A 24,739-nucleotide genomic window follows, 5' to 3' on the forward strand; every position below is an offset into this window, starting at 1 on the left:
AGTAGTGCTTGCGTATGAACTTTTGAGGTTTTGGATTATAGGTGTCCATGTTCTCGCAATAGCACCTTCCCTTCTTATTGCGCTGTACCAACTTCCAAAGGACTAATCCTAATAATCAGGAGTGAAACTTTAACCAACCCTCCTCTGTCCTTTTCAGAATCAGCCTCTGCGTGATCAGTTTTCTCCATCCTTTCTTTTGCTCAACCATTTGAGCCCTACAGGACTTGATTTACACTTTGTTGTTTTCTTCTTCACGGACATCTGGGCCTGTAGGATTTACTGGTGTCTGCAAACTGCACACAGTTGTGTTCTCTGTAGCACTTTTCCAGGGGTTTTGCATTTTCTCCAACTTTCTCCTGAACTCCAGTTATTTTCTGCAGCCAGATATTAGGACCTGTGAGTTTTGCGGTCTACTGTTTCCATGTTCCTCTCAAGCTTATTTTGGCACACTATTATTGCAGGAGGAAAACTGTGCCACCAGTAAGATCAGAGGCTTGTGAAGTTCCTTCTTTTGACTGTCTCACTGTGTACCCACAGCCCTCTGTTGGACCACATCCAGCCAGGAGTGATGCTTCTTAGGGCTACACCTGACAATTTTACAGTCAGTCTGAAAGGGATGGGATTAGAGAGATCATAAACGTCTCCGTTTCCTTCTTTGACATCTAGGAAGTGACTGAAACGATGGGTAGTGTTGGTGGTGCATGACACAGACCTGGTTCAGAAGGTGTGCTGGAGCCTCTTCAAGGGACATGGACGTTTAGCCTGTACAGAGTTCCCAGTGCTTCAGCTCAGGTCCTGCATTTGCCATGAACGTGTATGCTTTGAAACTTCAGAAATGCATTTTTGCACTTAAACTTCACCACCAGCAAGAAAACAAAGCCAGCTTACATACTGAGGCATACATCTGTGTTAAGTTACAATAAAATACCCTTTCTTTGAAGAAAGAGGCTTACAAAAATTATTTAGGCCTATTTTCTCCTCTAAGCAAAATAAATATGAGAAACAAAACACATGGAATGCATGCTGGAAAATATCTGTCATAATTTCATAATTATGAAACTGCAAATAACAGAGAAAAAGGCTCAATTCTGTGCCTTATAAATTATCCATATACCACGCAGTGTCGAGCAAAAAAAAAAGATAAAATGCACCAAATATCTCCAAAGATTAAATTAACTCATTAAGAGGAGTGAAAAGTGACTGTGAATCCAAGTGTTTAGGGAAGAAGTGTTTATTTCCCACCGGTGCGTGACCGAGTCTGTGATATGTGGTAATAGCAATCTGCTGGATTGCATCTCCCGTTGGGTCCGGCTGGCCCCTGTGGTCCGGGTAAGCCTGGCGTTCCTGGTGGGCCAGGCAGGCCAGTAGCTGGCAAAACAAAGTCAGAATTAGCAGAGTCCTTGCCAGAGCATGTGCAGTGCCCTACATTTCATCGCTGCATGCCAGCTCATCCGCGACAAGGCAGGTGGGTGTGACTTCACGCCACAACCGAGCGTGAAAACCAGGAGAAAAACCCAGTCGTTCATAAACAACAACAGCAGAAATAAATCTGGAGACTTGTACCTGCAGGGCCGGGTGGTCCAGGGTTACCGAGCAGTCCAATTCCAGGCTCACCTCTTTCCCCTTTCTGTCCTCTATAACCTACACAGAATAAAGATATGAAAATAAGAGAATCCTCTTATTATAAACAGTGATCTGCCATATATCATGGTGCCAGGAAATTATCAAGACAAATGTCACTGGGAAAACACATGCTCACTTTTTTTTCTGATATTGGTATTTTTTTTTTCCAAGACAACCCTTGTAAGTTCCTTCTGGAAAATATGATCTTTGCTAGCAGTGACCACTGCACCCTCTGCCAGAGGACCCTCACTGTGTTCACTGGCCAGATCTTTCCCACAGATTTTAAGTTACATTCTTGAAGTTTCTTTAATAAAGAACAAAATGTGGATTCTGCTCCAGTGTTACCTGTTTGACAAAGTGAGGAAAGCACCAACTCAAAGGCCATCTGGATTCTGACCAGCCCTTCTCTGCTAGCCCACAAACTGTGCAAGACTTTGCCCTTTCCACTCTATATAAATCTTTGTGTCTGCGCTTTTTAGAAAGTACACTGATAGTTGTATGCTTAGATATTTCCCCTTAGGCAAAAGAAGACCTGCTCACCCTCCAGTGTTACACAGCTGCCATCAGACGGACTGAGCTTGTGCAGACTTAGGGTTCTAGTATGAAAGGCCTACTTTGAACCAAGTAGCTGTGTATTGCTAACAAAGGGTGGTTACTAATTATACTATGAATATTTCAGTCCATTTTCTTCATAGGCCATAGCTCTGTATTTATCTAAACAGCTTTCCTCTTCTTAGATGCTGCAACTCATATCCAACCCCTGTTTCTTTTTCCTTAAACTGTTCGTAAAACACTGTATTGGTTGAAAACACTCTGGCTGCTTTAGAGCAAAACACTGGTGGCCATCACTGTAACCATTTCCTTAAGATTTCAAGTTAAGAATACATCTAGAAATGTCCGTCTTCTGTTTAGACCATGCCATTTACACAGGACAGGGGATGAAGGTATTTCCACAATCCCTTACTTTAAAAGGGTTTATAAGGAAACCCTCTTTCCTCCCAACACCTCAGATGTTGGCCTGTAAGGTGATACATGTTGAAGGCTAATTTGCCAACTCCTGGTGACATTTGGAATTAAACTTGTTCTGCATCAGAGACCAATATATTTCCAATGTCATGTATGCCATACAATAAACTTCCTTTCGTAAAGAGCTGTAACTTAGTTTGATTAAAAGAGCCATGGCTGAACACCCAGCATAGTGGATCAATCTACCTGATGACTTCTGAAGATTAATGGGCACTGGCAGATGGATGGCAAAGGTTGCCTTGTACTGCGGTTTGTTGCAACACTGGTACTTTACAGGACAATCCGGAAGGAAACTATTATAAGAGCATGGGTACTAATTCAGGGTTGTTACAACAGCCACAATGCAGTTGGAATGGTACACTGAATATGCAAACTTTCTGTTAAACACAAGCTCATTATACACTTCGGTAGAAAGTCTTATTTTCTATTGCAATCATTCTAGGTTTCAAAACAGAACATCAATTATCTTACCCTTTTCTCAGGACCCCAACAAGGAAATTAAAGTGAAGCAAAACCATTAGAAAACACATGCAGAATGGCATGCATCACATAACAAAAAGCTCACAGAGAAATGAAAATCAAGTAATCATGCATTCTGGTCACTGAATTGTGTTAAGCAGAATTGTACAAGGCATATGTGCACACAAGCTATAAAGACTCAGAAAAGGGAATATGCAGGCGTATGTGTTCAATTGTGAATCTTGATTTTGCTCTTTGATGACCACAGTAGTATTTATAACTACATTAAGTTGGTTTGCTCTAAGAATCTTGTGTAGCACACAAGCAGTAGTTGCTAATGTTTGAGAAGCCCAATCATACAACCACAGGATCTATTACATTTACTATTTATTATATATGTTTCTTAATTTACATTAGGTAGTTACAGTACATTTCTCACTACAAACCCAGTTAATTGCAATTTTTAAAAGTAGTGCAGCCACTAACCATTTGTTTTGCTTTTCTTTAGTTATGCGGAAAAGAAAGAAATCACATTCAAGAGATATCACATTTACAATCTCCATGATAATCATTACTGTAGGTATCTGAGACATCATAATTGAAGGGAGGCTGAGAGAAGACTGAAAGATTTTGTAAACAACACTGGAATTCAAGACAATACGGAAAAAACCCACTACAATTGGAAAAGGGCAGCCTGACAATAAAAATACATGATTCAAGGTAGTCTAAACAATTACTGGCTGTATCTGAATACACATGCAAAGGTGTAGTTTGTAGTTGTGATGATAAGTTTAATACAAATATTCCCAGATATCTTAAACTAAATATAATGCTTTATTTAACAGGGTGTAAGCTAGTAAACAGGCTTATATGTAAATGATCTGAACAATGTAATGTGTAAATCTGGCAGGAAAATATTTGATTTTTAATGAGGTATCTTTTGCTCAGAAACAGGGCTATGATTATACTTCTGGAGGATAATATCACCTCTCTGGGCTCTAAGTGACAAACTCATACACAGTCAATGGAAAATATTACTGTACATGTAAAACAGATTTAGACTTTAATGGTTTTTAATGTAAAGGCACATATAAGATATTGTCTATTTTTACTGGTAGAATTACAATTCCAGTAAGAGGTACCTGTTTAATCCAAAAGGTAACTGTTTTAGCAAAGTCTTTCACTTGGGTCCCAGAAGCTTTGGTGTGATTTCTGCAACCCAAAATTTTTGGTATGTAAATATGTACCCAGTGTGGGTAGTACAGCAAACAGCAGCAGTATGTAGCAAGTATGTGTTTAAATGGAAAAGCTTTATTTTGCTCACAGATGAATGGTGATAGCTAAAATACAGATCTCAGTTTGGTGCTTTCTGTAAACATCACAGTCAGAAACATCACTACCACAACATCCTCAGCTCTACATGGAAACCATGGAATGGTTTGGGTTGGAAGGGACCCTAAAGATCATCTAGTTCCAAAACCTCTGCCATGGGAAGGAGCACCTTCCACTAGACCAGGTTGCTCAAAGTTCTGTCTAGCCCATCACTTCCAGGGATGGTGCAAGCCACAGTTTCTCTGGGCAACCTGTGCCAGTGTCTCACCACCCCCACAGTAAAGAACTTCTTCCTGATATCTAATCTAAATCTCCTCTCTTCCACTTTAAAGTCATTCCTTGTCCTGTCACAACATGCCCGTGTAAAAAGTCCCTCTCCAGATTATTTGCAGATATTTTAAGCACTGGAAGCTTGCTCTAAGGTCTCCCTGGAGCCTTCTCTTCTCCAGGCTGAACAATCACAACTTCTCTCAGCCTGTCCCCATAGGAGAGGTGCTCCAGCCCTGTGATCATCTTTGTGGACTCCTCTGGATTCACTCCAACAGGTCCACATCCTTCTTATGGTTGGGGCCCCAGAGCTGAACACAGTACAGAAGTTAATGTCTATGAACTTGGAGATAAAAAGTTCTCTCGATTAAACTTAAAATTAAAATTAAATTTAAAATTAAACTTAAAATTAAATTTAAAATTAAACTTAAAATTAAAAAGGTATTCCACTGATATCACGGAGACCCTCTTCCATTCACTGTATCAATAACGCAGCACCTGAAACTAGCATGCCAAGTATATAGAGAAATCTGTGGTTCTTTAATACAAATGAGGCAAACACCTTATCATGACAAGGTACGATGAGACAGAAGTTTATCTGCTGTGTTTTACTGTGCAAATACTCTGCATTCATAAAAACAAACAAATAAAAAGGAACAGGAAGTGTGCTAAAAGCAAGCCCTGTAATCCAGCCTCCATATTCTGCATTCCTTCTGTGTGTTATAGCTCTCCCAGCTAAGAGGTGGTAGCTGGGTTTCAAATCAAAGTGAAACAGGTTAACTTCACCCTCCTCAGCAAAGAATATTTTACAGGAGGTGATGCTTGAAACCGGTGCAGCTATTTCAGAAGACTGATTGTGTCTGAGCAACATCTACTACAGTGGGCTCCTGACATCAGCCAAGCTGTCATCATACTCCACTCCACATGCTCCCACCATACAAAATTAATGAGACTAAAATAAGAGATTAAAGTTTTACAACAGATTAGCAATGAAAATAAAGTACTTTCAGTATTCATCGCTTGACATATTTTTTCCTGAGCTCATTCCTTCAGGCTACCATGAGTTATGAAGACCTACAAAACACTAGTTTCCTTTATTTGATAGAAATATTGAAGTTTAACTAGATGAAATCTTACTTTCTCTATTGAGAAAAAAATCAACAGTCACATTAACATAAAAGATCTCTGGATTACAAAATTTCACTTACTATTCTAGTTTTTAAAATTCAAGTCAATGGAGTTAATAGATCTAGATCCTCTAACACATGACAAGCTGACTGAATACTTGCAAATGGATGACATTGCTATAGCTTGTCTATAGTGTTGAAATAAACTTCCTGTTTCTCTATGAAACAATAGCATCCTTTAAAACTGATACAGATTAAACAAATTCCTCTGCTCCCCCTTAAACAGATGGTGCACATTTCACTGACGACACTGCCTCACAGTATCAGCTTGCTGATGTACGTGTCATAGGCTATTTTATTAAAAATGAAGAAATATATATAAAAATCTTCCAATCACTATTATATAAAGTATGTCTAAATACCAACTGTATGTTTTGTAATTCAAGTTGTAATTCTTTGTTGTTTTTCGTTTGCATGCTATACTTTTATTGAGACCATCCTATGAAATAAAAATTATTTGCACCTGAACCACTAGGAAGTACCTTAGAACACATCTTGCTGAAGGCCAGAGGTAACAGTCCTGAGCTTTATCAGAAATTAACGACTTTACACCCAAGAGCCCAGCAATTCCTAAAATAGAATTTCTGAAGGCAACAGCTACACTTCCAAAAGTTAGTACTTATGTTTTCTGCCTCTGGGCTTGACCCCTACCTATTGTTTTGCTGTGCAGAAGGAGGCTCTTGTGGAATCCAGCCAGGTGATACCAGATCAGTTCCTGGGGGAACTGGCACCAAACTGAAGGTGTATGGAGGAACTGCTAAGCTGAAAGTGAAGTTAAGCACCTCTTCAGGTGCACAGTGACACCTGCCTTTCTCACTGGCTGGCTCTAGCAGTCTCTCTGCTCAGCGTGCAGCATCACAAACAGGCACTGGGGGCATTCACAGAGGTCCTGTTAATTGCTCTCCAAAACTATCTACTTCTTTTCACTGGCTATATGGGACAAGCGACTGTTTCACATTACCAGTCCAGAAGTGTATTACTGCAATCACCATAACTCTGCAGTTGGCAATCTGGGCTACACTGAAGCGAGAAATAATAAGGATTATCTGTCAGCCAACACTAAATCTGTATTATGACTTGGACATATGTGCACACAGCATGCTACCTTGATGATCTCAGCCACACATGCATGTAACATGCTTCTCCAAGCTGTCTTGTCTGCTACATCTTTGTGTATGGCTGAATATAAGCTGGAATATAGAAGGATACTTTCTGACCTGCTCAGAGACTTGAATTTCTTTTACTGTTGGCACAAAGCAGTAACACTCACAGGCAAAACTGTGAAAGGCATGAAGGACATCTGTAAGTGTGCTTCTCTCACAGGACTATCTCTTACTTGGAGTGTAAAAAGGAGGCAAGACAAATATTCAGTTTTCTTTCCTTGGAAGTATAATTTCAGATATCTTTTGATGTATCAGAGAAGTAAATGCTTCTCACTTAGGTCACCTTTTACTAATCAAAAAGAGTATTGAGCATATCAGTAAAATAAATGGAAATCCTACATACATGGGCACTACTTTTACTTAAGCATAAGGCATGAAAAAGCAGCTTTATTTATTTTTTTTTTTTCAAGCATAGCTATCACCTTTACTCTTGATGCTGACTAGCTGGAAATGAAGCCTAGTACAAAGTTCCGCTTTCCAGAAGCATCTTGGACTATCCACCACATACATCATCATTGAACAACCTGGCACTGACATGGAAGTTGACCATTTACAGTAATCTGAATATTTATGTAATGAAGAAGTCAGTGTTGCAAGATTCTAAGCCTTTTACTGTTTTCCTTGATCCTTTATTCTTGTTCTTCTCATTCTGAGCTCATCACATTTTTCAAGCTTCTCTCAGGGGTTTGCGCTTATCAGTGTTAGTAATTCTTTATTCTTCTTATAGCTTTAGGATCCACACATCTTCAGCTTTACTCTCATGTTCTTCATTCCAGTCTGCCTTGCTCTGACTCCAGAGCAGACCAAACTAACAAAAGATAATAAAGAACTACCTACAGATAAACTGCAAATTAAATATTACCCACCCACAAAATATTATTAATCGGTAAATCCTTTTTTCCTCTTATTCTGTTCTCTTCCTTTTAATCTCTGAGAGGCTGACTCTACAGTAGGTCACAGGTACAATAAGCCTGGATTCCTTGAAGTGAATTTTGCACTAAAAGACAATTCAGTGAAACAAGAGTTTCACTGTTCAAATGCAATGTACAAGTTACCGTTTGGGGTATAGAGAAAAGCTCATTACTCTGAAACTGATTTATGAGAACAGGTTACTTCACTGTAAGAAGAATTAATGTGGTAATATTTATTTTTTCACTGTTTCTTAAAGAATATTTGTCTTCAGTTCTTCCTCCCCAGTGTTGTCTCAGCATCATTGCTGAGAGCACTCTGACTTGGAGATCAAATTTTGTTTCTTAAATAAGATGGTCTCTCAATATGGAAAAAGATCTAAATAGTTATGCTAGAGTGCTGGCAGCTTTTATTTCTTGTTAAAGATTTTTTGAGGAAAAAAAAAAACCAGCCCAAAACTGATACAGTAGTCTAGATACCTGTCAGCTTTAGATATCTGTCAGTAATTAAGTGCATCACTTATTAGAAAAAAATGCACTGATTAGGCATTTTTAATCGGTAAAATCCACACATTTACTATGGGTTAATATTTAGATCTAATCTGGAAAAACATAAGTACAGTTTCAAAAGTTAATCATTAGGAAGCTAGATGGGTAATCCTGCCTTATTTAATAATCATCAGCAAGTGTATAAAGATTTCAATATACACTTCATAGGAACATTTGTTTTTTTAATTCCTACCTTGAATTCCACGTTCTCCTGGTGGCCCTGGCAAACCGTCCTTTCCTGGTGGCCCTGGTAACCCATCCTTTCCTGGGGGCCCTGGTTTTCCATGTGCTTGTGAGGCAAGCATTGCAGCAGGCAGCTTCAGTTGGGATACAAACTGAGCCATCCTCTCTTCATTAACAAAGGACACAAAAAAAGTGGTTAAGAAATCTGCTTGCAAAGTATGGGAAAATAAATGAACCCCAAAGCTCCAGGTAAAATGTTTAATCCTTCTAAATGTCAAGGTATTAAGTGTTCCTATAAGTAGAGGCCTTCAGTTCCACCTCTAGACTCATGTTTGAGTCTTGACCCTTTGAAATGATCTGAATGAACTTGTACTAAAGTGTCTATTACTATTCTCTTTTACTGATGTATTCCAATATTTCAAATAACTTCCGACTCATGGAAGTACTTAAAATACACGAACACAGAATAATTAGTATTTAACACCCCTACGAAGGGCTACCTTGTATGTTTGTAACTCACAGTAAATTGCAAATTAGAGTTTAAATACGGCAAATTCCAAGTACTTGGAATATGCTGAATCCTTGAAAAAGTTGCAAAAAAATCCATGTAAGTGCTCAGCAAACATTATTAATTGCAGAGATTTCAGCATGAACTGTTTAAACAGGTGGAATAAAGTGCACTTTTCAACATTTCAGTGTTCCTCAGAGGTAGACAAAACAGGCATTAACCTTGAATCTGTCTCATTTATACTGGATTAAAAAACCTAACTAAGTATTTCACAATTTAGCAGCTATTTAATGTGGTGGAGTTTCAGGAGTGGGCATCAAACAAAAAATAAAAGTTGATAGAAAATAGGCAAAGTGAAACAAAGACAGAAGATCTGCGGGATCACTAATGAGGTGTAGAAAATAGAACAGCTGTAAAGACAAAAGCCAATGTTCCCTGTAGGCAGGACACTGTTTAATATTTTATTTTTATGAATAGACTAACTACTTGTTACCATTCCATTTGAATGGGAAGAAGAGCCAACAAAATGCTTTGGAATACATAGTAGGTTGAACTCCTAAGGGGTAGCAGTCTGGGGAAAGGTGTAAATACACAAAACAATAGCCTTGTTCGAAAGTGAAAAACTGCCTGAGCAGTTTAAAAAGTCTCAAGCTTTACATGATTTCTTTTATCCCTGGAAGATATAAGGTTTTGTATCCACAAATAATAAAGACTAAATATCTAAGCATATTTCAGACATAAGAAATGCATTTTGCAATGGAAGAGAAACTACTGTTAAGAGATGCTGGAGCAGAAGCTCGTTTCAGACACCTACCTGAGTCATAGCTTTTCAACCCTGACTGAGAAAACACTGGGGAAGAAACGTACCTCCTTTTCAGAGTAAGGACAGACCTCAGAAAGATTACGTAGTAAAAAGGCCATGACTTAATCTGGTACTTGCCTAAAATTGTGCCAGAAGATGGTGGTCCGCAAGGGAGCTTTGGAGCACAGTAGGGATATTTGCTGAAAATGCACAGCAGTTTAGACCTGCATGACTGAAAGCTGTCAAGCCTTTCTCTCATTTGGATAGTCATCCACTAAGTGGCCAAAATAATTAGATCTTTCTATTGTCTCCTCTTTAATAAATCTTCAGTGTCTTAATGATACATTGTAGATACCTATGTATCTGCAGCAGTATATGATACATACATGTATCTAAAATGATACATATGTTTGCTATTATGATTTGGAACAAACTATCCATGCTAATCTTCTACAGAATTAAATACTTTGTTAACAGGTACTGTAATTTATAACTTTGAACAGAGTTATATTGAGTAGACTTAAACAACAATTAAACATAGCTACAGCAACAAAGCAGCTGCCAAACGCAATGTAAGTTACATGACATGTAAAGAAATGCATATAAAGGCTGTAGGGATGTAAAACATTTAGAAGGGAATTTAAGATTTATGTTTAGGTGTATAATACTTCATTTTCTTACCTTCAAAAACCTTAAGAACTTCTTGTTTGATGTATTTTTTTATTTCTTCAAGAGAAACTGTATCAACCTGATGAGGAAAAGAAAAGGTGATATGTATCAGAAGAAATACACAGAGGGCACTTTATAATGATACAAGAATAATAATAACAAAAAAAAGGCAGAAAGTATGATTTAAAATGCAAAGCTTTTACCAAAAGTTAAATATTTGAATGTGTTTGTGTTATTTACTGAACTGCTAAGGTCACTGTATTGCGAATACATTATAATTCTATAAAGACTACTAATACCATGTAGTGGAAGAGGCACTTCCAAACTGTCAAGATTATCAGCATGTTATGTGTAGCAAAATTAATTTTCGTTAGACAGCAAGGGTGTCCACGGACACCACTATGCTATACTTGCCTTTGCCATAGCATTTGCCAGCTTCTCACACCCTCTAAGGACTAGCTGCTTTGAGGCACAGCTGACTAACTAGAACTGCATCACAGGACCAATAACTTCCCTGGAAAAGTTTTTTAGAGCTTTATCCTATCTGACTGAGGGCAAAAAGGACTCATAACATGGATATGTGTCTGCGCACACATGGGGACAAACCAAGATATCTCCAACTGACATGCAGTATTTTGCTGACTTTTTAAATGTTGATTTTTCTTTAATTAACAATCATTTTTGTTTGCCTCATTTCCTGTCTCAGTTGCAAAGACAAACTTGAGCTCTTAAGCTTATGAAAAACTTGAAAATTAATGGTATTAAGTAACTATATTGATTTTTCAGGAGCCAAAGAAATAAACAATTAAAGTTTAAAGATATATCTTAGTTTTTCTAATACTGTTGTATTTCTTGTTTGAATTTCCACTGCTCAGCACATGCTACCTTCACATCATCTGAATTCAGTGACAATCAGGGAAAACTTGTATTTACTTACTGGAAACCCTGGGGGTCCTGGAGAACCTGGGGGACCTTGATGGCCTGGTGATCCTGGATAGCCTCTATCTCCTGGGGGCCCAACAGGACCCACATCCCCCTTTTCTCCTGGTGGGCCAGGTTTCCCTCGTTCACCTTGTGGACCTCTGTCTCCTGGAATACCCTGATCTCCCTGTGTAAAATAAAAGCAGAAAAAAAATCATTTCACACAGTGGAAAAAACTGAGAAAAGCCACCAAAGAGAAAATTCCTCCCTGTTTAGAAACAGTTTTTAGGGAGTAATACAAGGAAGCTTATTTTACAGGATAACCCTTGTTTCTGAAAACACAGCAAGTAATATTTTGTTTTGTTACACTTTCAGTGCTGAAGTCAATGACCAAAAAATTAGCTTGACCCTGTAACCTACTTTTCAAGGACAGAACTTTGGTGCAGTTTATAGCCCTTCCACAAGGATTTAGAAACATCAAATACAGTACAGGTAGAATCTAGGTGCTCAAATTTCCCCAGGCACAAGGCATCAAGATTCTTCTGTAACTTTCCCTATAAGCCTGATATTTTATTTCTGGATGTAGACAAAATTTCAGTTAATCAAAGAAACAACAAATACACAAATCTATCTACAGTGAGTGAATTCCTTGCAAACAGAATGAATTAGATGTCAGTGTTTTGGCCACCAACAACTTCCATCATGGGTGAGATGGCATTTGTTTTATTTGTGAGAAATTAAATCTTTTATAGTTACTTAATGTATTACCTATTAGGTCACTGAAGTACAGCTGTGGTGCCGAGTGCCACAAGTCACACATTCGGATCATTAATGAACAGCTGGCAGTTTCTTAAGGGTCACTGACTGCCCTTGAAGCTTCACTTAAACTAAAGTTAAGCTCCACAATGAGCAGCAAACAGCATCAAGAACTGACTACATCATTAATAGCTAAATCCAGAATCTACATTTATGAAGGGTAAATTGATGGAATTAATTGCATTCTTAATCTACAGCTTCTTAAGTCATTTTTACATGACATGTAAAGATTGAAAAAGAAAGAAAGAAAGGTAAGAATGCAAGTAGGAGGTTGTATAACATTTTTATCACCTATTTACAGTGAATTGGAGCTTATTATTGACTATAACTAAGCTTCACTACAAAATCCATTATAACTTGTGAGGTTTTACTGCATTAACTGAAACCATAACACATTCCCAATTGGACTTTGAATTGCCCTCAGTAAAAGTGCAGAGGCTCTGGATTCTGAAAGTCTACTGCAAGAAAAAAAATAATCCACAAGTGTCAAAATCTGAGACTTCATCATCTCACACTTACACTTTTAACCTCCATGGTGGGCTGATGTTGGCTGCCTGCCACATACCCATCCAGCTGCTCTCTCACTCCCCCTCCTCAACCAGACAGGGAGAAAGATTAAAAGCTTGTAAGTCAAGATCGGGACAGGGAGATCACTCACCAGTTACTGACAGGGTAACAAAAACTGAACTTGGGGAAAATCAATTTAATTTACTGAGAATTAATAACAGAATAGGATAGTGAGACCTTCCCCTCAACCCACCCCCTTTCTTCCTAAGCTAAACTTCATTCCTCACTCTTCTACCTCCTCTCCCTGAGTGATGCAGTGGGATGAAGAATGTCGTTGTAGTCCTTAACACTTCGTCTTGGCTGTTCCTTCTTTCTTACATTTTTCTCCTACTGCAGTGTGGGGTCTTTCCCATGGGAGACAGTCCTTCATGAACCACTCCAGCATGAGTCCTTCCAGTCGGGGGCAGTTCTTCAGGAACGGACTACCCCAGTGTGGATCCCCCGCAGGACACAGTTTCTGCCTGAAAGCCTGCTCCTGTGTGGGCTCCACTCCATGGGCTGCAGGTCCTGCCATGAACCCGCTCCAGTGTGGGTTCTCCCTTGGCTGCAACCTCCTTCAGGGCACATCCACCTACTCTAGCATAGGTCTCTCCATGAGCTGCAGGATGGACATTTGCTTCACCATGGACCTACATGGACTGCAGAGGGACAACCTGTCTTCATCAGGATCTTGGAATACCCATCTCCTCCTTCTTCACTGACCTTGGTGTCTGCAGAGTTGTTTCTCTCGTGTTTTCTCACTGCTCTCTCCCAGTTGTTGTGCAGCACTTTTTAGCCTTTCTATCACACAGGCAGTACTATCTTCACTCCTGGCCTCAGCTTTGGCCAGCAATGGGTCTGTCTTGGAGCCATCTGGAATTGGCTCTGTTTGACAAACTGGGGGCAGCTCATTGTGTCTTCTCATAGAAACCACCCCTGTAGCCTCCTTATTTCCAAAACCTTGTAATGTAAATCCAATACAACCTGTCAAACTGCTAACATGATCCTATTCAAGGATGTCAGTGTGACACAGAAACAATCTCAATGTGATTACATTTATCGTGTGTCTCTTAAAAGACCTATCCTGCCCAATACTGCTGACACCTGATTTCCAGTTTTATTTTCTGGGCATTAATACCTCAGGCAAAACTCTAAATATGCAGCATATGAATTATTTCCAACAAACACAGAGCTAATTTAGCTATTTGGTAGAAGACAGACAAGATATGATGTGATACCTGAGACAACTAAAACCCCTGTCAAAGAACTTCCAAATTGTCACCATTTGGTGGGAGCAGGAAAGGTAATGTATGTGCATTTGGGATACTGGAAGAGTAATGTTCTGATGGAAGAGACATATCTTTTCAGGTTTCTATAAACTGTGAGATTTATAGGAAAAAGTGTTCTGTCCTGCATACGGCTATGGTATCAGCACATGTATTGCTAAACCTTGACAAATTCAGGGCACAGGAAAGATTCCGACTAAGCAGAACATTTGTAGTCTGCAGAGAAGAGGCTCTTTCCTGGCCTTAAACAAAGTTTTTGCAACCAGTCTCTATCTCCTACTTCACTCACAGCAACCTGAAACATAATAAAATTGAAGAAAAACTTCTGTTTCTGTAAAATTGGAAAGAGTTACAGTATTTAATATAATGTTTAGTTTAGACCGCACACACACACACATGCATCCACATGTATAAATAAATCTGTCTGAAGATTACTATACTTACAAGAAGCCTTCATTAAAAGCATATTAAGTCATAACTATACACACAAAATTTCCCACATTTACAACCCTGCAGAGTAGGCATGAATAGCAGTTCCACTAGAAATAAAGATGTAGGTTTCTCTAAGTCCACGGCAATGTGAAGCTGATCCTAGAATTAGTTTTTTTCTAAATGATTCCCATTTTACAGTCTCCCAGTGTGTAGGAGGCAGATCAAATACTACAGCCACTTTTCAAACAAGTGCTTTTTTAACTGCCTCCAGTGTTTTCTTTGTGTTTGGAAGAAGCTCCTAGTAAAAATTCATTAAACTAGGTCATGTCTTCCTCTGGGTCCTCTTTAACTCTCCTTCACTATGAATTGTACAAAAAACAGGGTAGCACGTTTGTGTTTTGCAAGCTCTGCCTATGGTGCTAATTTATTCAAACCTCATCCTTCTTAGTGCTCTCCCATCTCTTGCATTTAACCGTGTACTAAATTCTGTGCAGAATAAACTATTGCTTTCCCTGGGTTTCTACATGCTCTAGCTGATCAAGGTATGCAGATAATAGCAGTAAAGGAGCCAGCCACAAGTACTTTAATCTGTTGCTGAAGTGACTTGAAAGACACATTTCTGATTTGTATAAACTACGTGTTTTCAACTGGTTTGTCATTCAGTTTATAAAATAGTAATAACAGCAGTGTTTAGTCACTCAAAAGATGTGTAAGATTACTTCAGCCAAGGCAATGGCTTCTTTCTTCAAATGATTCTAGAAGGATATACTTATATTAGGCATGAAAATCTCATGAGCTTTATTCTGTCATTCCAATTTTGATGCTTCTCTTTTCTGTAATTGCAACAGCTGATCTCAAACTGAAGGAGTATGCTACACAGCAAAAATAATAATGGCTTCAAGAGAATACTGACTTTCTGTTATTTTCTGTAATAATTGTATTCTCTCTCACAGATGCAGGTCTGTAATACCTGATCCAGAGGGGGAAAATAAAAAGAAAAATAACTCCAACTCCCCCACTGATCTCTTATCTGAGACACAAACCTCTGCTGTGTATTTCACTGTTATTTCTTTGGCAGATCTCCCCTTGTTTTCCACAAAACTACTTTTTTCCTGAAGAATTGTAAGGAACAACTGGCAGCTGTCTGAAAACTGTACTGAGGCACTGCATTAGGCATTTATATAGCTTTCATGTTATAAAAGATTGTGAGAGATTTTGATTATCACATGAGACAAAAATACTTATGGAAATCTATTAATTTTTTAGTCATGTGTCTATATATTTATTTTATGCATACATATGTGCATATACATATATATTTTTCTTTGTATAGAGGGAGCTAGCTCATGACACGTTTTGCCAGTGATCCCAGAAGTGAGAGCAGATTCAGGTACGTGTGACCTCTCTGAGAAGAAGCATATATCCACGTTTACATCTATAGCTGCAGGTACATGTATGTATGTATGTACCTATCACCAATGACACTGGAATAAATACATCCTCTTCTCTTACCCATAAGTTTATCAAGTTTCACTCTGATGAAGCAAGCTAAGGCTGTGTCTCTGTCTCTCACAGACTTCTCCAACATCCTCCTCTCTGTCAGTATGTTTTAAGGTCATGCATTCAGAAGTTCAGCCTCCTCTTCTGGTTGTATGTGTACAGCTCTATTTGCAGGGCATTCAGATAGGTTGACACTGAGAAGGTCAAGGTTGAGCAGTGTAATTCAGTACACAGTATGTGGTACAAAAGAAGGCTATTACATTTAATTAGCGTCCTTCGAGGCAGAAACAGAACACTGAAAAGGGTCAGTTGTCATATGAGACAGTTGTTGTAATAATGGCTAAAATCTCGTATGTCCTCAGCGTCATAAAGTAGCATTTCCTTTTCCAGATTACACAGGGAGCTGCTTTTCTAATTCATCAAATAAATGTAGTATCAACTGGATTAGGATATGAGACTTCAGTAATGTTGTAACAGGAGCAGTGTATGCACTGGGATTTTCTTTGCTGTAGCAAAATAAAGATAATCTCTCATCTCCTATAATGATTCCTGTCCACCGTGACCTTCTTACCAGGAACAGAACAGTTTAAGCATTTTGGGAAGCAGTAAGGTATTGCACTGGCATTCCTGCTGCCCAAGTGCAACAAGGTTGTTTCATATAAAACGTGATTTGTGTTTGTGACATACAAAGATCCCAGGGATGATGACGGGGCAAGCTTTATAGCTCTTGCAAGTCTGATGGCATCACAACAGGATTAGCTACTTTCCGCTTTTCAACCTATTGATCTGTTTACACTGTCCAGGCCAACTGTTTTAGAAAGTCTATGAAATGTGTTTTTCCTCTAAATGCAGAAGCCAACTCAACTCTAATTCCTTAAAGTCATGTCTAGACTAAATTTCTTTGTGGTCTAAAAGACTGCTGGAAGTTCACAAAGAATTAATTCTTGGTTTTGCCTGATGAGGTGCTCAAATGCTCAGTAAAAAGACAAAAAAATTATAGAAACAAGGGACTTACACGTTCTCCTTTGGGTCCTCTGTCTCCTGGTCTCCCTACAGCACCCTAGAAAATTGTTTTTGAAAAAAGATAGAAGTATTGGTTAAAGGTTTTTTAGTATGTTCATCTGTTAGCAGAACTGAAAGCAACTTCTGTGATTAACAGCTATGGTATCCATCAATAATAAATACACTACTATGCAAAGAATGTTTTCCTACCGGAGAACCTGGCAATCCATCTTTTCCATTGATTCCCTATTAAAAACAAACAAACAAACACTTTTTAATCAACATGCTTATGTATATGAATTTTAAAAATATGAAGGGTAAAGCTGTGTTTAGTGATGCTACCAGTACATATTTTGAAGCTACGGAGGCAGCAGTTTGTGTAGTTGCAATATAGAAATAGTCTTGAGATGTGAAATAAGACAGCTCAGCGCAATACTGAAGTGCAAGCATATTGAATTGCAGCTGAGAGCAGATAAAAAGATTAAAAGTCTTCAGCATCAAGATGTGCACCAGCTTTAATGAGCACACAACTTTAAACAACAAGATATATGGAAATTCTGCAAATGTGGAATATGGACCTGTACACACACTTTTCCAGTCCCAGCTAGTCATTATGCAACCATGGAAGAGACTTATTCTAGATGTTAGCCTTTATGTCCTATTACTCTCTCTTACAAATTACGCCTTAACAGTAAGTGGCCAGATCCATTCTTTGGTCCTTAGGAGCTGTGGCACACTACAGCTTCAGCCTCCTGGGCTAAATATAGTATCATAGTACCATAGAATAGTTAGGGCTGGAAAGGACCTTCCTTCTCAAAAAAGAGGGTATTCTCATTTCCTTCTGGAAATAGTCCAAGGCCCACCTTGTCCCCTAAACTGCCATTATCTGAGTTCTAGTTGGCATGGACCAAAATGATGTCAGAGAGTATGTTAACAATAGCAAAATGACAGAAAATTGCAAGATATATGCTCTGGCACTGTTTGATTTACTAGGATATACACAGATCTGCATACGCAGCAAATTCACTGTTGTTCACTTGAGTGAGAAAGGACTGGCATGAACAAAGACATCAGGAATATTTCCTTCCCTCTCATACTACAAACTTGGGTTTTGCACAGATTAGGCACCTAGGGCCAATTTGCTGCTGAAGTTACAGAAGTTGTCTCTTCTTTCAAGACAGAAGCATGATGTGGAGATATGCTGACAAACTGAAACGGTCTGCTATTGCTTGTCCCCCAAACACCAAGCTTTGGGGAAGATGATGAGGTATGCACTATCCTAGCCAAACCGCTTCTAGAATATAAACTAAGTTGTTTTAAACCAGCTCAGGCAGTAACGGCTAAACAGCTGCCACACTTTTATTAAATAAAGAGGTCAGATAGACATATCCTAAGTGAACAGTAAATGCTTCAGCTGCAGTGCTGCATCACCTGTATACAGAAGAGTTACCAAGTTTATTCAGAGTAATGAAGCACACTTTTCTATTTGAACTGAAACTAAGAACTTAGTCACCCTATCCTTCATCTGCCCTTCACAGACTGTGTTGAGTGTCTGGGTTAATTTCTCCTTCTGAAAAAATACAAGAGGATCCTTTAAGTCAACAGGATTGAAAGGACCCTCACATAAGACCTTTAAAGGCAACTTCTCAATAACATTAAACATTGAAACGTCACACCACCAGAAATTCTTGACTGGATGGTTAATATTGAGCACTGTAACTCTAAGTGCTCTTCAGATGTTATCTAGCCTAACACAAAGCAGGCTGTAATCTCATTTCTTTTGTAACTTCTAATAAACTAAGATGCATTCTTTTGTAATGAGCACATATATTCAATATAAAATTGCTTACTGGTTTTCCTTGTGGTCCTTCTGGCCCAGGGAAGCCGATATCTCCTATAGGGCCCCTTTCACCCTAAGAAGAAAACACATCTATAAATTTGCATGTAAATCTTGCATTCAGTGTTTGAAATATTTGTGTATTATCACAAGAATTCAGAACTCAAATCTATACTTACAGGTTCCCCTGGCATTCCTGGGGACCCAGGAGATCCCGGCTTTCCCTACAAAAAGATAACATTAAAAATTAAAATTACTAGGAAGCAAAACATAATTTTTCTTAGGTCAAAAATAAGAGGATATATATTTGAATGAAATATTCACGTTACTCCTTATTACATGCTTTAAGAGAGGGAACAGAAATATGTTACCAGATATTTTAATATTTGTGCCATGTTAATCTGGCTCTTGTGTACAACATAACTTGGTCTTCTTTACCCTTCCTGAATACTGAGATAGTGTTTTCATTAAATTTTCTTTTGCAACACCCTGATTTCTTTCTTGAGAAGTCATATCAGATCAAAGTTTATCACTGTGTATATTATATCAAGATTTTTTTCCTTCAGGTACTTCCTAGTCCTGATTTTTTAAAGTGCATTACGGACTTTTGCAAATTTTCTTCAAGCTCTTTCTTGGCACTTTTATTGTCAGTTTATGTTCAGCCTGCCAGAATTCACAATTCTTTCTCATCACATCATTTAGATGGCAATTTTAAATAATGCTTTGTTTTTAATAACCTACCTGGTTCAGCCAGACAAGAATCTATTACCCTGAATCTACATTTTCCAGAAATATCCTTAGACCTGATCCTCAGCTGACTCGTACAAGTGAGGGATCTAACACATCAGTGTCAGTGACAACTTCAGGAACAACAGAACTGAGGATAGTCGCTGAGGAAACAGGCATTGGTGGCACTTCTTGCAGCATTTCAATCCAAGCTTCCACGATAATCCCACTCAGCAAAAAGCCCAAAGCTAAAACGAGAATCTTATATTCCCAAATGGGAAAAAGGGTCCATTACTTAATCTAGGAAATAATGCAAGGCAAGGAGGACAAATTCTCTTCCAGTAAGACACATGGACATATTTCAAAAGCTCTTCCTAGACTACTAAAAAATATTGTGGTTCATATGTCTATTTGTTAATTAAAACTGCTTAGCATAAAATGTTAAAGCAAATAATTTATTCCAGTGGATTTTATGAGAATTAAATGTAATTAACAGAACACAACTCCATCAGCGATAAAGGGAACTCACTCAATTTTTTATATCCAGCTAGGATAGAGGGCAACAAGACTGTCTTGTAACATATCCAGTGGAAAATACACAGAGAATGTATGATTGTTCATTGTGCATTATTGATTCACAGCATGAAATATATATTTCAGAGCAACAAACTTTGAAACTTACATGGACTATAAAACTCAGAGAAATACTCCTCTTTTCCCCTTAAATGTTCCATTTCATATTGTTTTATAAGAACTTAACTAAATCAAGCTGTTTAGGCTGATGTTCTTTCTTGGAACTCACAGTAAATAGACTAAATCAGTGGCTAATGGAAATGGGAGTGCATAGCCTATTTATCTTGCAAAGCACATTTATAATTTAAAACCAGCTCCTGAATGGATTGGTAGCTGCCCAAATTTAATAATAAATGTATTTGCATATAAATAACTCCATACTGCCTCCTGAAATATGGATACACTTTTTTATTAAACTGTGAATGCAATCTAAAGAAAAGCTGTCTTCACTTCCTTTAGGAAGGCAAATGAGTAATTATAATTTCAACTTATTAGTTACATTTACTTTCACCTACAACAGTTTCTGGATGACTTTCATAAACTTCTCTGAATACCATATGTAAATAGCTGACAAAGCATTCCCCTAAAGCAAATGTTAGATCTACTTGATATGCAGATCCTTGTGGATTGCAATAACTAATGCTCTTAATATTTCTTTGTGACAGAAAGATACTCAGAAATTCGTGCATGCTTAGGAACACAGAAAATGTTTTTAACTATATTAAACTGAGGCACTAAGAATCTCATATGCTTTCTTAAGTAAGCATATGCAACTTCAAATTCCAGATTTATCATGTATTCACACCATTCCCACCTATCATTTTAATAATAATAGGAATCCTCAGTGGTATCAAAACTCTAATCTCTTTAGGAAAAACACATAATTTTCATACCTGCTTGTAAAGAATTAGCCAAGCACTGGTGTTCCACAAACAGCGATTGAGATTACAGCTCAGCACCTTGCTTGACCTGTTTTTTAGCAGGTCAAGCAAAAGGAAAACTGAGTTTTCCTTAATGAATACACATACCGGTGTCCCGGCTACTCCTGGCGTGCCACCTGGTCCCCGGTCACCCTGAAGAAAAGACAAATCTATACATAAACGGTAATGCTTAAACCAGACATTTGTTTGTGGATTCTCATTAAAACTTGAGGAAGGATTATCCAGTAAATTGCAAATACGGACAGGAGCCAGGCTCTGCTAAATGATAACATTTAGCTCTGCCACCATCTCATTTTACAGATTGGAGCAAGTAACATAAATCTTTTGTTTAGGTTCTCTTGTGTAATGTCATAATTTCCATGCTATCCCTCTTATATTCTGCTTGAGGCCTTCCTTGAAAAGGGACAGGAAGTCCCTGACTTACCTGCAGTTTTCCAAATAATTATAACTTGTGATCATGACAATGTCTAGAATTCACTATCATATCAACATCCCCACATTTAAGATGTATCTTTCAATGAAGTTTTTGCCTCCCTGCTACTCGGTCCTCCATTTCCTGCAAGTTGACATCTTCAAGTTGCTTGCGTTATGGTCCTTTCAGGGCAAAGTTTCTCCTTTTAGAATACACTACCTTCATCTATGCTTTAAGCTAAGACAATGGCTTTTGTGCTGGAGCTGATGAATTATGGGCACAAATTCATATTTATCTTTTGAGATAACAATAACCCAAAGCACACAGATGCTGCTCAACAGTGGTAAAACCCTACCCAGTGAGATTTTTTTTTTTAAAGGTTGGACCAGATGATCCTTGAGGTCCCTTCCAACCTGGTATTTTATGATTCCTACTGCTGACATGTTTTGGTCTGTAACACTACACTATGCTAGTGAAATGTTGCTTAAAATTTAAGAAAATAATCATGCTCCTAGTTTCTATAATCACAGAATCATAGAATAGTCAGGGTTGGAAAGGACCTTGAAATCATCAAGTTCCAACCCCCCTGCCATGGGCAGGGACACCTCACACTAAACCATCCCACCCAAGGATCTATCCAACCTGGCCTTGAATACCGGCAGGGATGGAGCATTCACAGCTTCCTTGGGCAACCCATTCCAGTGCCTCATCACCCTCACAGTAAAGAACTTCTTCCTTATACCCAATCTAAACTTTCCCTGTTTAAGTTTTAACCCATTACCCCTTGTCTTATCACTACAGTCAGAAAAGCCATACAAACAGAAGAATATTTTATGAGATGAGTTTATGTTACCTATAGCTGTTTTGCAAAAGCTCCACCAACACAGCTACATCCACAGCAGCAATCTTCTCCTGTGCATAAGAGCCCAAGGCGATGCTGGGATTTCTGGTTTCTGTTTTTATAACTAATGCTGATGTGTCATTCTCATATTTTTGTTCAGGTAGTGCAATGATAATGCTGGTAATTGGAAACACTTAACTCCATTACACAAAGAATAGACAGATGGTAAGTTAAATGTCTGATCTTGTGCCTGGGGGGAGAAGCTTGGCCAGCAGCTTACAGGCCTCAGTTCAACCTCTTCTGCTCAGTAGGCAAGCAGAAAACACTTAATGCAAGTTCACCCCTCGGTGAGGAACACAACATGCACCTCAGGAACACCTGAGTATGGAGTATATTTAGCAGGGTATATTGGCTGGAGCACTGCATTCTATCCCTGCAGTTATTCAGGTCCCAGAATTTGTGTTGTGGTGTTTTCCCTATATATTGGCTATGACAGTGGAGCTAGAAATTCCTAACACTTCCTTCGCAACATTTGTCTTTTAAGAGTTATTTTGGTCCTTCCAGCAACGTGAGCTGCAGCATGGTTGCACAAACCACTGTGTCAGCATAGCTGAGGGAAAGGAAATTTTACCCCAAGGAGACAAAGTCCTTAGGGCAGTTTACAAAATTATCATGAAATTACAGCCAGCACTGCCTGGGGAAGATGGTACACAGAGGTACTCAATAGCTCTAAATTAAAAACCAGCATGTACTAGGCCGCTGGTAGGCAGACCCTGTGCTTCTGTTCATTTATTTGCACTAGAAATGTGACCAATTTAGCTAAGGAAAGGATATTTTTACTTTGGAAAAGGGCCAGACACTCTCTAAGCTTGTTTATATAATCTGCACCATTGGTTATTCTCTATTTAACTCTTGTCCCCACTTTGTCTTGGTTAAACCTGTAATATTTCCCAGTGATTGTTCACTTGAAATCAGATTAGTCTTTAATTGCTTGTAAATTGTAGTCTTCCAGAGCAAGAATCATCTCATGTAACATCTAGTATAGACACCTACCTTAGATCTTTTCAATCCCCAGTGTGCACAAGTAGGAGTAATGTGCAGTGATTTTGAGAGAGAAAATTTTAATTTACAATGCTTTATGGTGAAAAATAAGTTTCAGGAAGCTATTTTTATATGAATCATTGAATCACATGTAATTAAAAAAGCTGAATAAATATTCAATTTAAAAAACTTTTTTTTTTTAAATTTATAATACATGGGCAAAGTCAAACTGTTTTCACTGACAGAAAACATATATACAGATTTTTTCATTTCTCAACTGATATTTTTGTACTTTGCCATATTTAGAAATGAACAGCAAAATCTTGAATTTTTTAGCATTTCATGACAAGCTCTTCTCTAAATTCATATCAACCTCCACAACTAGTAAGTGAAATGCTGAAATATGCCACCAACTGAAGGAAAGGATCACTTCCTAGTCCTGAAACACAGACTTGAACTACAGGAAGGAGGTGCAGAATATGATACATTTCAGGATGTGTCCAGTGCACAGTAAAGCGTGCAACAACAGCAAAAAAACAATACAAGGGGCCTTTTTTAGAATAATGAGCAACAGTCCAACAAAAGAGTGTCCTGCTCACTTTGGAGCAGGATGCATATGACAAGAACTGCACGGAACTGGTCTCTCCCTTCAACACTTTTCTGTATTTTTATACTCATCTGAACTCATACTGATACATTATTAGAACAAGATGGACGGACTGTAAGCCTAGGACAGTGTCTAGAGAACATGAACTAGTGACCATACTTAGGAACATGTTAACTATATTACTATGAAGTAATATAGTTATATATAATATATACCACGTATAGTATACAGTAGCATTCTATCAAGTTAAGAAAATAAAATATTACAAGACCTCCTGCACACAATTTTCCATTTGTAGAAAGTGAAATTTTATGTTCGGTGATTTAGATACACAGTAAAGCAAAAAAAAGAAAATACAGATAAATATACAAGTGTTTTTCAAGCTGAAACAGTAACTTACACCACAAAAAAAAAAAAAAAAAGGATTCAAAAAACAAGGATTCAGAAAACATTTAGATGCAGATAGTTGCCACTAAGAAGCCATGACTTCTTTTTAAGAGTCCTACCTTTTCCCCTGGGAGTCCTTCCAGTCCTGGTAATCCCATTGGTCCTGGGTCTCCCTGATTATTATTTTTTTTAATT

At 38.2% G+C, this 24,739-nt stretch overlaps 1 protein-coding gene across 2 annotated transcripts in view; it reads right to left on the minus strand.

Moving 5' to 3' along the window:
- Window positions 1-1,155: 1,155 nt before the first annotated feature.
- Window positions 1,156-24,739, minus strand: part of COL19A1 (collagen type XIX alpha 1 chain) — a 181,385-nt gene continuing 157,801 nt past the window's right edge. The window contains exons 41-51 of one of the 2 annotated variants that reach the window (XM_065681451.1): window positions 24,664-24,717; window positions 21,344-21,388; window positions 19,196-19,240; window positions 19,030-19,092; window positions 17,390-17,425; window positions 17,193-17,237; window positions 11,614-11,784; window positions 10,689-10,755; window positions 8,708-8,863; window positions 1,564-1,641; window positions 1,156-1,368 (exon numbers count right to left, since the gene is read on the minus strand). In XM_065681451.1, the coding sequence (XP_065537523.1) occupies window positions 1,232-1,368; window positions 1,564-1,641; window positions 8,708-8,863; window positions 10,689-10,755; window positions 11,614-11,784; window positions 17,193-17,237; window positions 17,390-17,425; window positions 19,030-19,092; window positions 19,196-19,240; window positions 21,344-21,388; window positions 24,664-24,717 (897 nt within the window). In that variant the 3' untranslated portion in view covers window positions 1,156-1,231. Of the gene's footprint in view, window positions 1,369-1,563; window positions 1,642-6,798; window positions 7,866-8,707; window positions 8,864-10,688; window positions 10,756-11,613; window positions 11,785-17,192; window positions 17,238-17,389; window positions 17,426-19,029; window positions 19,093-19,195; window positions 19,241-21,343; window positions 21,389-24,663; window positions 24,718-24,739 lie in introns of those variants that run through there. The other variant, XM_065681452.1, reaches the window with a different exon arrangement.

This window comes from Lathamus discolor, chromosome 5 (assembly GCF_037157495.1).
Source record: "Lathamus discolor isolate bLatDis1 chromosome 5, bLatDis1.hap1, whole genome shotgun sequence".
Taxonomy (NCBI): Eukaryota; Metazoa; Chordata; class Aves; order Psittaciformes; family Psittacidae; genus Lathamus; species Lathamus discolor.